The sequence below is a fragment of the Ornithodoros turicata genome, chromosome 8, assembly GCF_037126465.1.
Source record: "Ornithodoros turicata isolate Travis chromosome 8, ASM3712646v1, whole genome shotgun sequence".
NCBI classification, from domain to species: domain Eukaryota; kingdom Metazoa; phylum Arthropoda; class Arachnida; order Ixodida; family Argasidae; genus Ornithodoros; species Ornithodoros turicata.
Genome location: NC_088208.1, coordinates 34538822 through 34552669, shown reverse-complemented (window position 1 = coordinate 34552669; position 13848 = coordinate 34538822). Strand labels below are relative to the sequence as shown.

The following is a 13848-nucleotide window of genomic DNA, read 5'->3' as shown; positions in this document are numbered from 1 at the left end:
GCACGGTCCATTCTAAATTCGCATCACTGAACAGACGTCAGGAAGAGTAGAAAGAAAGAACACTGTGAATCCGGACGCCGGCTGTACTGTCTGTATGTTCTCCCCGGGTTTTCCTCAAATGCCGACACAGTTCCCAGTGAAGTCAGTCACGGACGCGCGTTCCCCCCTGCCCGCTTGAGTGTGGCCGATTACAGCAAGCGGTCCATATGTGCCATCACCACGATCTCCACCACCTTGGCGCACACGTCTAACGTCTACGCGTCTACCAATGGGTCTTCCACGTGGTCCAAGTTATCCGCTGTCCTACCGGTCCTAGCCTGTGGCACGTGCAACATGTCGCCTAACAAATATAGGCTGACTCACCTTCGCGTAAATCTACTCCTAATTATTATTGCCAGTTTTACCACCACCCCAGCGGCTCTGCACCAGCCCACCCGCTGTCAGCACGCAACCAACATGGTTACCACAAGGGCACCGTCGTCGGCATCGACATCAGTAGATGGCGTGCGGACGCGGAAACTGCGGAAAAACGAACTAGAGGTTTCTCTTCTCACGGGAGTACGAATTGGTTCGTTAATACGCTCTCCGCGATTGGTAACATCTTATTTTCAAATTAGTATTCATCTTCGAGGACCTTCGCAATGTTTCGAAGTGCCGCGTCAGTGATATGTACCCACAGCTGTCGAATGAAATTGCTGAAACTTGTGAGGTATGTGTTGCATGTCTTGTACCCCGTAGCAAAACACCTTTTACCTTCCAATGCGGAAACGACGTACGAATAGTGGAGTGTCTATTTCTTTTCAGACGTAGCATGTATGTTTCGACGTGATGTTGCGTTTGTTGTCATGGAAGACCTTCATTATACGCTGATGTGTTTACGCTTTTTGTCATACCTCTCAGTCATCCCTCACAGTGTCAGCAGGTTTGCAATTTTCTTCTCGATATCTCTGAAGTTGAGTGGGGCATCTACACTTGTAGCCGAGCATTTACGGACTCGACACTTGAAAGGGACCCTTGACCTACTAACAGATGTAATCGCAGCAGCGAAACGGCATATGTTACGAGTTTCACTTTCCCTGGCAGAACGTACTGGACTACCCGCTTAGATATGTCGGCTGTACTTTACTAACGATCCCGTGGCAGACGGCACTTAAATTAAGTGCAGATCTAGCGGAGGTTCGGTGATCTCATTGTCGCGGTCTTTTCCTGAATATCATTTCCTTAAGTGAGATGCACCCGGATGTGTACATGTTCAAAGTTCTTCGTTATCTGCATCGGTGATACGTGAGCTACTGTTTACTCCACACGCTGAGGTGATAGCACACATCAGAGAGGGAGAGAGATCTGTCAGTAGGGCCATGACAGATGAACATATCAATGTCATGACATGGATGTTTCATGACAGTTGAGGAAAACAAAAACGAGAAGACAAAAAAGGCAGGTCATCGACGCGTAGCATAAAAAGCTTTGATTTGATGAAATAAATCTTAGTTACAACTAGAGTGTTGTCCTTGCTTGTCTCTTCATGTTTCTTTCTTGTGCTGTGTTAGAAATGCGTGTTTTGTTGTTCTAACTTGGTATTTACTATATATGTACCAGCTATTCCGGTGTTGTCTCATTACAACAATGTATTAGCCCCTCTGTGCTTCAGGTTGGCGTGTTATTTATATGTCAACCACTTTGTACAAACCTCGCATAATCAGTTATAATGCGCAGGTTGACCTCTACCTCATCAGGTGCTGATTCAAGGAGAGGAAGAAATAGGAGCTTTAAGAAAATGGTCAGTATTGACTGGAAATGACAGTATTTATTGGGTGCTTCAAGGGGCAGGCAAATGAGGACTAATGCACCCTTTAAATAGATTGTTTTGCTACATACATTGAAAACAGGGAGCTCTTGAGAACGGGCCTGCATTTTCCTATCAGATGATATAAATTACTGATATGGTGTTTATAATCGTTTTCCGTCCTTGCAGGAATCCAATTCATTCTTAATGAACATCTTTAAGGGTGAAGCCAACATGGAACAGATGTTCCCTTTTCCTGATGGTAGGTGTAGAAGAACCTTCTTGTGACAGCAGCTGTTTAAATTTTGTGAGAAATTAAGCCAAGCCTATCGAATATGAAGATCTCTTGTTACAGAAATAAAAATCTCCCCGCTCGTACTTCTACACAAATAGTTATTGATCACAATCTATCGCCTCGGTATGTAAGAAAGAAGTGTTAATTTAACCATCTGAAACAGATACAAAAACACTATTTCACTAATTTCTATGGAATAATTGTCTGTTTGGCTGTTGCCATGTCCACCGATACTTAAGTGGTTCTTTATCAATCGTTCCATGCTTAGTAGTAAATATGCTAACATCTTTTCAGTGCTGACAGATGACCAGCTCGAGACATTGAGAATGGTTCTTGGCCCCGTTTATAAATTTCTGACTGTGAGTTAGGGCAGTATATTAGATGCACGGGAAGCCAGTCGAAGCGTCCACCACTTCTCAAAGTACGTTCATCCGCTTCACAGGAAGTAAATGACGCAAAGCAGAACGACATGGAAGAGAAATTCTCCGACGCGACGATAGAAGGGTTGAAGGAGCTCGGTGCGTACGGCATGCAGGTGCCTCCGGAAATGGGAGGTATTGGAGCCAACAACTGTCAAACTGCACGTCTCAGTGAAACCATTGGTGAATTTGACATTGGGCTCGGAATAGCGCTGGGTGCTCACCAGGCAAGTGAATGTTAACAAACTTACATGGCAGATTGCATTGTGCTTTATGACGCATTATGCTCTATGTTACAGTCAATAGGCTTCAAGGGTATCCTACTGTTTGGAAACGAGAAACAGAAGAGGAAATATTTACCTTCCCTGGCTGCTGGCGACAAACTTGCAGCCTACTGTCTCACGGAACCCACTAGCGGTTCAGATGCCATGGTATGGACAGTGTTCTGTTCCATGTATTTATTGCTGAGACTTTACGAAAAGCTGCCTAAAAAATGCTAGTTACTTGCAGTTTCTGAAATATTGTATGTCATCACTACACTTTCACACTCATCCGGTGTTTCTACAACTGGATATACTACACATCTGGAAGGAAAGCCACTTATTTTGCGCGATGTATCTGTTGCAGTCTATTAAAACCCGCGCCGTTCCCTCGCCTGATGGGAAGCACTTCATCCTTAACGGTGGCAAAATTTGGATCAGTAATGGTGGAATTGCAGATATCTTCACTGTTTTTGCACAGGTGAGGACCATCAGCCTTTCACGACGACAGTTTAGTGCCATGTACACAATATGTATCGAGCCTGAAGTTTTCGGGAAATATTTTTTCCTACATTCGGGGGGGTAAAAATTGGGTAAATAAACGTGTGCACTAAATTTGTGCCAATTCGGGTGAAAAAACTTCCAGTACGCTAAATTTGGGGAGAAATCGGGCTCAGTTACTCAAACTAATTGTAGCGGTTTGGTACAAACGGTCATGTAACTGCATTTTTCTGCCAAACAAGTAAGTTAGTGCATTCCTACAGACATCCCAGTGAGGGCAATTTGCTGGGTAAAAATCGTTGTTCACCCTAAAGAGGCAACCTTCAATTCGGGGAAGAATGGGGTAAAACCCTAAAACTTCAGGCTCTAAATATGTACCACGGCCGCTGTTCTGTTGCTTTGTTCTCTTTTTTTTTTTTGTAGTTGCTTCAAAATCATCGTTTTATGTACACTAGCACGAGGAGAGGCTCGCGCTTGTGGAAGCAAGTGCTGCTTAGTGTTTGCCAGCATTTCGCTGCATGTCTGCTAAAGTAGTTTTGTTTGCAACTACTGCATCCTCCTCTCGTGTACACCTACAGCTTGCACTGCAGCAGTGTTACTCTAAAATGGCCCTCCGTTCTGCCCCGTTTCTAGACACCCGTCAAGACAGATTCCGGAGAGGTGAAAGACAGAATCACAGCATTTATTGTGGAGAGAAGTTTCAAGGGCGTGAGTTCGGGTCCGGCGGAAAAGAAAATGGGCATCCGAGCATCCAACACGGCAACGGTCAACTTTGACGACGTTCAAGTACCCGTCGAAAATGTCTTGGGAGAAGTTGGCGAGGGCTTCAAGGTAACGTGTGAAGATTAGGAATTATCTAAGAAAAGATTTGGTACTAACGACATTTGAGAACTGTCAAGAACTGGAATTTGACTGCCTACTGTAATGCTGCCCAGGTTGCTATGCACATCTTAAACAATGGCAGGTTCGGCATGGCGGCGCTCTTGTGTGGCACGATGCGCTCCTGCATAGCACGAGCAACAGAACATGCGACAATGAGGTCTCAGTTTGGTAACAAGCTGGCCACATACGGAAGTATCCAGGAGAAGATAGCGCGTATGGCGATGGCGTTGTACGTGTCTGAAGTGAGTCTCACATTTCTTTATCGCTTTGTTTGAAGGGAATATAATGCCAGCTTGAAGGCGAAAGTGGTGACAATGAAGCTCCTTTTAGTATGTCGTCGGACTAGTTTTGTCGACAGAGTTCCACTCTGTTTGCTAATTCATAAAAAAGTTGTTCTCACGCATTGTCACTTGAAAAAAGGCATTTCTATGACGTAATGAGATTTTTGTAATTTTTTTTGTTGGTACAGCATCTGCTATGGACTACGGGGAACTAGGAACATGAAACTGAATTTAGGAACTAGACTTTTGGGACTAGCAAATCTCAAAATTTTGTCTGTCTGTGTCAGCATCCCGCACGGAATTCTGCTCTGCTACGTACAGTACAGCACTCTCATAACGTTCCAAACTTCCATAAATCGTTGCATTACAGCACTAAACGATTTTTGTCTCCCGTAACACTCCTACTGTACATCGCCTTCATTTTTTTTTCTTTTTTTTTTTCGCTCTCTCAATTTTCTCTAGCAAGAATTTGTATTTCCTCCTCGCCGCCTTCTTTGTCCCCTTTCTCTGGTGTACATTAGCATAAATATCCGTACCAATGTTCATTGTATCACACCTGATGCAGTACGGACTCGGTCCGAAAGCTTGTCTTTTAGTGAAATAAATTATTTGAATGCTTCAATATCTTTAAATACTTATCTTGTTCACTAAATGGCCCTACTGATACTACAACACTCACACATTTCTTGTTTACTGCAGTGATTGTGTACCGTACATTGAAATGGGAAGCATGCTTCATTGCAACAATGTCTGTTACGTAGTCCATGACGTACATGCTGTCCGGCAACATGGATCGAGGCTTCACGGACTACCACCTGGAGGCTGCGTGTACAAAAATAACAGCCTCCGAAAGTGCCTGGTTTACGGCCGACGAGACGATCCAAATACACGGTGGCATCGGATTCATGAGGGAGGCGGGCCTCGAACGAGTTATGAGGGACCTGCGTATCTTCCGCATTTTTGAGGGCGCAAACGACATCCTACGCCTATTTATTGCACTCCAGGGTACGCCTGCCTAAAAGTACTATTCGCGTATCTTTTCACTTGGGGCAAAACAGTGTTGAATTTCGTACATGTTGTCCAGGACTACAGTTTGCTGGAGGTCACCTGAAAGACCTGCAGAGGGCCATGAGAAACCCCACTGCCCATCTCGGATTGATTCTCGACTACGGATCTAAACGTGTGTGGCGTGCAGTGGGATTGAGTACCGTGGGCTCCCTCTGCGAATATGTGCCTGGTCGACTTGCAACCCCAGCTGCTCTGGTATACTTCTCTTTCTCCTTCATTTGCGTCTTATGATGTTAATGGTAGCTAATTGAGATTTCCAATTTTGAGTACAGTTCACTATATTTTGGGCCAAGTTGACAATCAGGGTTGCCTTTTTGATACGTATCGATGGCTTACAACGAAAGCATGGCTGGTAGTAGGATCTTGTTGGTACTATTACTATAGCACAATATTTATTGGTTGTTGCTGTTATTTCCTCGTTTCAAGGTAGAGCAGTGTTGCCATGCTTGATATTGGTTTCCTTATGTGGAAGCGTTGTAATGTGTTTCTCTATTATTTGGTCAGGCATCAAGGAGCATTGAAATGTTTGGTGCTTCTGCAGAGAGCCTACTAATGAAATATGGCAAGAATATTATTAGTAAGTTACGTTTTATATGCTTGTTTAACTTGATTTTTATACAGAGGACTTGCTATGCAGTTCCTGTTACCTTACCATAGATAATGTAGAACATTATGAAGTATTGACAAGCTTTGTAGCTCTCTACTTCCATTGTTCCCGTTTTAATGTGTTGCCTGTCATGTTGCTTCCACCTAGATGAACAGTTTCTACTGACCCGGTTGGCAAACAGTGCCATTGACATCTACGCCATGATCGTGGTCTTGTCTCGGGCAACACGTGCCATTCAGAAGGAATATGCCACTGCAAATCACGAGGCACTCCTGGTTGATGTCATATGCAGTGAGGTATGCGGAGGGAAAATAGTTGCTGACATTAGTAGTAGTGTAATTCAGCATTGCGTTATATCTGTCAGGACACTGTACGTTTTAGAAATTTGGGGCCGGATTGGTTTGGCTACAAGTAGCCAAAACCGTAGCTTGATACCGTAGCCGTTTTCAGAACAAAAATCCGTCCGGTAGATCGGCCGCAAAAATTTCGTGTAGGAACAACTTTTTTTTTTCTTGTTCATTGTGCATCTCCAGAAACGCGCAATGAACAAAATAAAGAAAAGAATGGTGTTCCTTCACGATTTTTTTGCGGACAATCCATCGAACGGATTTTTGTTCTGAAAACGGCTACGGTATCAGGTGACCGAAGGGACTGATGTTCTCATTGAGACAACTTCGTAGGTTTTATAATTAAAAATTTAATTAATGAAAGTTAATTAGGACATTGCCTTAAGAGTTCGCTGGTGCCCTCTTAATGAGTGTCCTTCAGCATATGCTATATATTGCAATTGACTTCACCTCGAAAAAAGTGCTATGTTATATATTCTAAAAAAATCTGTTCGCATTTTGCTGGGACGCCCCGTATTGAGGCGAAACAAATTTTTCTCCTCCATTGAATTGGTTCGCAGCTTTTGCCATGTGGCAACCCTGATTTGGGGGTTGTAAAGTTCAGGCCCGGTATCTTTGTCACTTTCAGGCATCGGAACGAGTGCAGAACAACTTGGGATCCCTTCACTCAGGAGAGAAGCTCTCGAACTTCGACAAAATGCAAGCAGTTGCCAAAGAAATGTGTGACACAGGTGGCCCTGTTCCGCACAACCCTCTGAACGTTTAGTGCTGTCTGGGCTGCGACAATTAAAACTGTTCAAGGCCAGACAGATGAACAGTTTGTGCCTTGTTGTGTTTGGAACTCAACAATGTTTCAAAGAAATTACACCTGGATGACAGTGGAAGTATACAGGACTACCTGGCAGCGGAAATCCTTCCTCAAAGGGGCCGGTAAATGTCGTTGGATTAAAACAAGCCCATATCTACGTCACACGTGCATCGTATATTTATATCAAATCAAATCGTCTCTGACGTGCATAGTGAACCCTCGATTAATGAGTCAAAGTATTTGTGTAGAAAAGTGGTGGTAAATTTGTTAATTGACCAATTGCATTCTCACTGTTCTCAAGTGACGTGTGTCTAGTACAAAACCTTCAGTGTGGAAGCTATTTTGTACTTAAATGCGTATAGTACGATTATTGTGCGTCTTGTGAACCATAGATCCTATGGTGGTGTGCAAACTGCCGTTCCCCAAGCTTGGGATATTGTTAACAATGCAATTTTTGTTTATGATATTACTGGTATAGCCCTTGTGACTAATGTCCCTAATTTTATTTACCTTATTGTTGGTCATGCATATGCAATTTTTGTGGAATACTTATACTTCAGAATTTTATTTTTACCGAAACACTATTTAGCATCATGTTGCATACATCATTTCGTGTATAAAGGACTGTGTTACATGGTTTGTGTGTGACAGTAAGCTAGAGTGATATGGAGAAAATATATTTTATATTCACCAACGCGTTGTTGTCTTATTATGTACGACAGGCTTGTGTCACAGGCCATTACTTTAATAACAATAGTTGATCCACTAGTTGGTGAGCAGACATAAAACAAGTGCAAAGAGGATTGCACGAACACGTACAGTCCTTCTCGCACGCAAAATGTATTTACTAACGAAATGGGAAACCAATCATTTGCAAGGAGATGGATGCAAGTAGGTCATGGGTAAAAGTTCTCAGCGGTTCCGCGCTAGACGAACGTATCCGAAACCATAGGAGTTTGACAGGTGGGCATGTGGCGCCGTCTATCATAGCCTGGTTCCCAGCGTTCTTCATACGAGCAGTTATGAAAGACATCGAAACAACAACACTTTGTTTTGAGAATGAAGTGGGCGGGTATTGCCCTGGATTAATATTCCTTTTAACCACTACAATGACATCTATAAACATGTGAGCGAACTGTGACAGTCTAAGACAAGGCGCAAAAGTTCTAGAGGGTTGCATAGCGCATCATGCTTTTGAGTTTTGACAGTTTTGTAGTACTCTGTAATTTACATGTTTTTTTTTCCCTTTTCGCAGTGACTGTTCCCTTTTCCCTGCTGGTGGTACGTGGCCTGGTGTTTTATTTACGCTTAGAAATGGCAGTCAACCAAGTTACTCAGTCAGTGAATCTGAATAAATTCCACACGCTTGACGGTCACAAGTAGGACATGCTATCCTTGCCCCAACTATGTCTGAATAATGCTTGTGAATGCTGTCGTTGTGTTCCTTCCGTAAATCTGTGAGCTCCAGCGTAGCAAGTAGGAAACTTCTCCAAAAGCTTGCGAGTTCAGTTTCAAAGTGAGCGTGTGTGCGTGAGTTCACGTTTGGCAATGCATTATGAACCTGCCGAGAGTTTGCACGTTTGCAGATAAACTCTTGAACGTCAGTGTTTTCATTTGTCTTCGTTGCACTCTGGTGGAAGACTGCCCAAATTTCACTTGAGCACATTGAACTGTCTTCAGGTCATGGGAACTTTAAAAGCGATGAGGGAAACAGCTCCTTGGGTGGTATGTGTCTTCCAATTTGCTTTTGCTTTGCACTGCAAGCGTTTGTCTGTTCCTGTGCGTTTTGCCTGCATTTTGTTGAATACCACCACAAGAAAGAATAAAAACACTGTTGCGTGATTTCTAATTTTTGTTTTGTTTTCAGAGATGGAGAAAGTACACTTCAAGCTGACAACTAGAAGAGAAATCACTCTTTCGGCGTGCTTTGTTGTTACGCATAAATAGTGAACTACATCTAGTGTGGATGAAATGGTGCACACGCGTCAGAGAGCTGTTGTAACGACTTACAAGAATGCCTTCATGTTTAGAGGGCATGATTGATGACTTGTCAACTGTTTATGATGTGATTTCTGTGCATTACTGGTGATTATATACATTGCTGCCATTTTCTCTGTCTTATACGGTCGAATGCCAATCTGTGCATACGTATCTTTACTATATGTTATGTTCTTGCTCTGATCTTCTGCAACCCAGAAGTTTATTGTACTCTGCAGTTTTGTATCTGAGAAAAAAAAAAAAGACATTCATAGTGAGAACTGCCCACTGTATGACATTTTGTTATCATGAAGAGAGGATGAGCACTTTAATTCTGACCAATCATTCTAAACCGTAGCTTCTTTTCAGGGGCCGTCGACCGCCTTCCTGCATCAAGTCGGACGTCCTCTTCGGTGCAAGGACTGACCACCGTCGTCACACCTTACACTTCCTATTCCGATCTGTGGTGTACCAGGCTTCACGCAGGATTGCGAGCAGCGTATAAATGCAGGTTTTGTCCGTACAAGACCACATTCAAGGGTGGCATCGTGCTGCACGAGCAGAGGCATTCTGAGGCAGCGTCCTTCAAGTGCAGGTTCTGCAACTACATGTCACTGGACGGGACGAACGTGGCAAAGCATGAAATGAGCAAGCACACGGGGAAGAAACCCTACAAGTGCAGCTTGTGCGCATACATAGCAAGAACGAAATGTCATCTCACAGAACATTTGCGAACACATCAGAAATGACTGCTTCAGGGCTGAAAACTAATGATAGGAGGATTGCACGGACAGTACGGTGTGCCGGTTTTTGCGCTTTCCTTTACGAAGATACGTTGAAGACCGCAAACTTATCTTTTTAAGTATAGGAGTGTCTGTGCATGCTTTAAAAGGAAAGTCCAGAGCTCCCTTATCGTGCCACGTGGCTAGATACTAACAATTCCTAGCATAGATCCGTCATGATTGCCAATGGTTAAGGAGTGCCTGTGTGCCCCAAGGTAAGCTAGGTGCCATATATGTCCTTCACAACGACATCGGCGTTGTTTCTAAGAACTGACACCTGCAGTGCTGAGAATACAAGATGTACCGCTTGCGACAGTCATCTAAAATCGCCACCCCGTGTTTTATCCCATATCAAATCTTGGGGGTGTTGCAAGATAATTTATTTGGAGAGATACACATGCAGCATATGGTCCACCTTTAAATACAATATTGGTACAACATTTTTGAGGGCAGTCAAGGAAATACTGACAGGCGATTTCAGACAACCGTGTCTTGAGCAGTACGCACGCACGCACACACACACACACACTGACAATCTAAGTTTATTTTTCTGAACAACTGCTCTATATTCCTATCCCACCTTATTCATTCTTTTCTTTCTTGTGTTGGAAGTGTTCTTTTTTCTTTTTCTTTTTCTTTTTTTTGCGTGTTTTATTCCTTACATTTTATCTGATATAGAAACCTCTAATCTTCTGGTAAATATATGGCAGATCTACTGGCACTGTTTTACGTCCTCGACTTCCAGAAACGATAGGGTTCCTTGTTTCCTATCGATTACTGTGTAAAATACTTGCGCGACGATTGGGAAGCACTATTGGTAGCAGAAGACTGCTACTGTAAAAAGAAAGTGGTTAACCCTGAGGATTATAAAACCAGAGAAGGGAGTTCTAAACGTGTGGCTTGATAAGGGTGCCCTGAACTGGCCCTTAAGCTGAACAGGTAATCTCTTATCCGTGGTTGCATTTCACTGTCTGTACCGATTCCAGTGGGAATAAAAATGTTAACATAGTTCAGTCCAAGAGCTATGGACAGCAAAATATAAGCAAAACCTGAGTACCACTTTGACCACTGTTGGACAGAAATGAGCAAGAAGCACGTTTTAGATTACTTGTTACTTGGGTAGAATGCAGAAAACCCTATCTGTTGCCTTATCTCACACCCTTGGAGCACAGCCTCTGTCCAAATGATGACAAGCATGCGTGCTTTTCAGTGCACACTCTTGAAGTTGCTACAGTGAACCACAATAGAACATCTTTATTGTGACATTAGCTGGACCTCTGTGAAACTTCACTTCAGTACTTGGTTGTTTCTACCACCACATAGAAACTACAGAATGCTTTCTTTTCACAGGCAGTAACATGCATCAAACATACACTTTATACAAGCCCATTCTGTTAAGTAATTTTTTTTACATTTTGCAAAATCAGGATTCTTCTACTATTCATAATGATACCAAGTGCTTATGGAACTGCACAAAAATGTTTTTCTTCATGGCCTTACGCCAATTATTTGTTTTCACTACATCACTTCCTCCAGTATAACTGTCATCAGTGTAGAGAGAGAAAAAACAGCACGAGCATCTATGACCACCAAATTGACCCGATAAGATTTTTCGCTACATTCATATTTTCATTGCAGGTTCGCTGTAGCAGGTTCTACGGCATGGTTGGTATCAACAGAAATATTCCTAAGGTGCATCCGCTTTCCATTTCAGGTGCCTTGGAGGTACAAGGTGGATTTGGGGCCTCAGATCCGACACCGTTTGCGCAGGAAGGTCCTGGATACGAGTGCACGCTGTGTCCGTATGTGACAAACTGCAGGCGCAACCTACTTCGGCACGCAAAAACTCATTTGGTGAACAAGCCGTTCAAGTGCACGTTCTGCAGCTACGCGACAGCCAAGAGGGGACACATGATGTCGCACGTGAGAAAGCATACGGGAGAACGTCCTTACGGGTGCAGGTACTGCGGTTACAAGGCATCGCATCCGACAACGCTAACCAGGCACGAGAGGATCCATACGGGAGAGAAGCCCTTCAAGTGCAGCACTTGTCCGTACGCGTCTTCGCGAAAGCAGCAGTTACAAGAACACGAAAGAACACACTGGAGGTAGTGGTTCTGGAAGCGACTGTGTTGAGCAATTGCAAGCACAGCTATGGCAGCAAGTGGCCGTTGTGCTGGCGTGAATCGTTTTTGTTGACTCATGCGATGTTTCAAGTTTCTGCGCACTTGTCTTTATGTTTTGAATAGATAAGGAAGCAAGGTTTATCTTGCAGGAACAGACAAAAAGTTGCAAAGGATTATAAATTAATATTAATTATTATATTATCTGCAAAGATACCTATTTATTGAAGTGTCCTAGAGTGGTTGTGAGCCGATTTAGGTAAAGAAGACACAGAATGCAGGCTAGCCGGTGAATCGTGGTAGAAACGAAAACCCGAGATGGGGAAACAGAGCAAGAGGAACAAGAATCTGTTGTGTGCTCCTATCTCACTGGTTTTTATTTCTATCATGATGTGCACACATTGTACATGTGATTTCTTTTAGTTTTTTTTTTCAGTCAGCTACTTGGGAAGTGACTGGCTATAGATTTGCATTACTTTTTTTTATTTCTCACTTCTGTCACTCTGCACACTTATTTTACTTTGCCTGCTTCTTTTTTTTTTTTTTTTAACCTTACTGCAAAAAAAAAGTACCCATTGCTAATTAAAAATCAGTCCTTTTTGTGTGTGTCTCATTTTAGAGTCCTTTCGAGACCTGCCCTTTGGACTAAAGCCTCCGTCGTGGCCTGATCAAGTATTGTGTTTTCCACAGACGTTTCCTCCAGCTGTGTTCACCTGTCGATTTTGCTCTTATACGTCGAGGTTAAAGCACCACCTCATAGTACACGAGCGCATCCACACGGGGGAAAAACCGTATGCGTGCAGATTTTGCAGCTACAGAGCAACTCAGCAGAGCAGCGTTGTGACGCATGAACGAACACACACTGGGGAAAAACCGTACAAGTGCAAGTTCTGCGACTATGCAACGGCACAAAAAAGTAATGTCAAGACGCATGAAGCCATACACATGTAAAGCGCTGTGTAAGCAGCAACATGCAAGGTCACACATAAAACGTGCGTCGTGAAATTATTTTCCGTGCCTGTTGGTCTGCAGATGACGCTGTTTTGTTTATTTGTATTCTGGAAGTTCCGAAGGCAGATGTTCTGACAGAAAATGAAGTGTTTTGTCTTTGATTCCTCAGCTGGGCATTATGTTTATGCTTGTGCGGTGGGGGAAGAGTTTGTTGTCACAGTTTTATTTAATAATAATATTAGTATATTTTTTGTTGTCACAATTTAATATCATATTATGCCGTTTGAGTTTGACCACTCAACAATATCTGAACAAAAAATTAAATTCAGTCGATTTTATTTAGGCCAATGTCACCTGACCTGTTAGAACTGTCAAAAGATTGCATAATTGCCAGCAGAAAAATTAGGTGTGCCATTGATCAAGGATGTGTGAATATTTGTATCTTTCGAATGTCAAAGCGAATAAATGAATATTTGATTTCAAATTAAATGTGGCATGCTATATTTGGATTTTCCAATTGAAGCAATGTCTCTTCCAAACCATAACTGCAAAGTTCTAAAGCTGTGCTCATCAGCCCCAAAAAAGCACCAAAGAGATATGCAGCACATGTATCACGTGTATATGCTCTACATAAGCACATGTACAGTGTTTGTGTTCGGGTCAGTTACATAACCTTTTCTCTTCATGTTTGCTTCGGGTATACATAGCCATTCGTATTGTATTCGCTTCGGACCAGTTTCATAGTGGTTGGTGGTAGTGCT

The 13848-nt window shown here is 42.9% G+C and overlaps 2 protein-coding genes across 7 annotated transcripts; both read left to right on the top strand.

Moving 5' to 3' along the window:
* The first annotated feature begins 486 nt into the window (after positions 1-486).
* On the top strand, positions 487-7948 carry LOC135367091 (very long-chain specific acyl-CoA dehydrogenase, mitochondrial-like). Its single transcript, XM_064600199.1, has 14 exons — positions 487-709; positions 1717-1780; positions 1976-2048; positions 2376-2440; positions 2524-2727; positions 2800-2931; positions 3128-3241; positions 3895-4092; positions 4197-4385; positions 5186-5429; positions 5509-5687; positions 5997-6069; positions 6247-6395; positions 7075-7948. The coding sequence occupies exons 1-14, from the start codon at positions 642-644 to the stop codon at positions 7210-7212; spliced, it is 1890 nt and encodes a 629-aa protein (XP_064456269.1). The 5' UTR covers positions 487-641; the 3' UTR covers positions 7213-7948.
* Positions 7949-8263: 315 nt separating this feature from the next.
* On the top strand, positions 8264-12888 carry LOC135367090 (zinc finger protein 513-like). Of its 6 annotated transcripts, none has more exons than XR_010414360.1 (4): positions 8264-8380; positions 8510-8535; positions 8935-8979; positions 9122-11021. XR_010414360.1 is itself a non-coding variant. In XM_064600197.1 (4 exons), the coding sequence occupies exons 1-4, from the start codon at positions 8277-8279 to the stop codon at positions 12802-12804; spliced, it is 573 nt and encodes a 190-aa protein (XP_064456267.1). In that variant the 5' UTR covers positions 8264-8276; the 3' UTR covers positions 12805-12888. The 6 variants fall into 6 exon arrangements, 2 of the variants coding, with proteins under 2 accessions (XP_064456267.1, XP_064456268.1); XR_010414359.1 differs by having other exon boundaries at positions 8510-8979; positions 9122-9339; positions 9601-11021; XM_064600197.1 differs by lacking the exons at positions 8935-8979; positions 9122-11021 and adding exons at positions 11728-12121; positions 12756-12888.
* Positions 12889-13848: the final 960 nt, after the last annotated feature.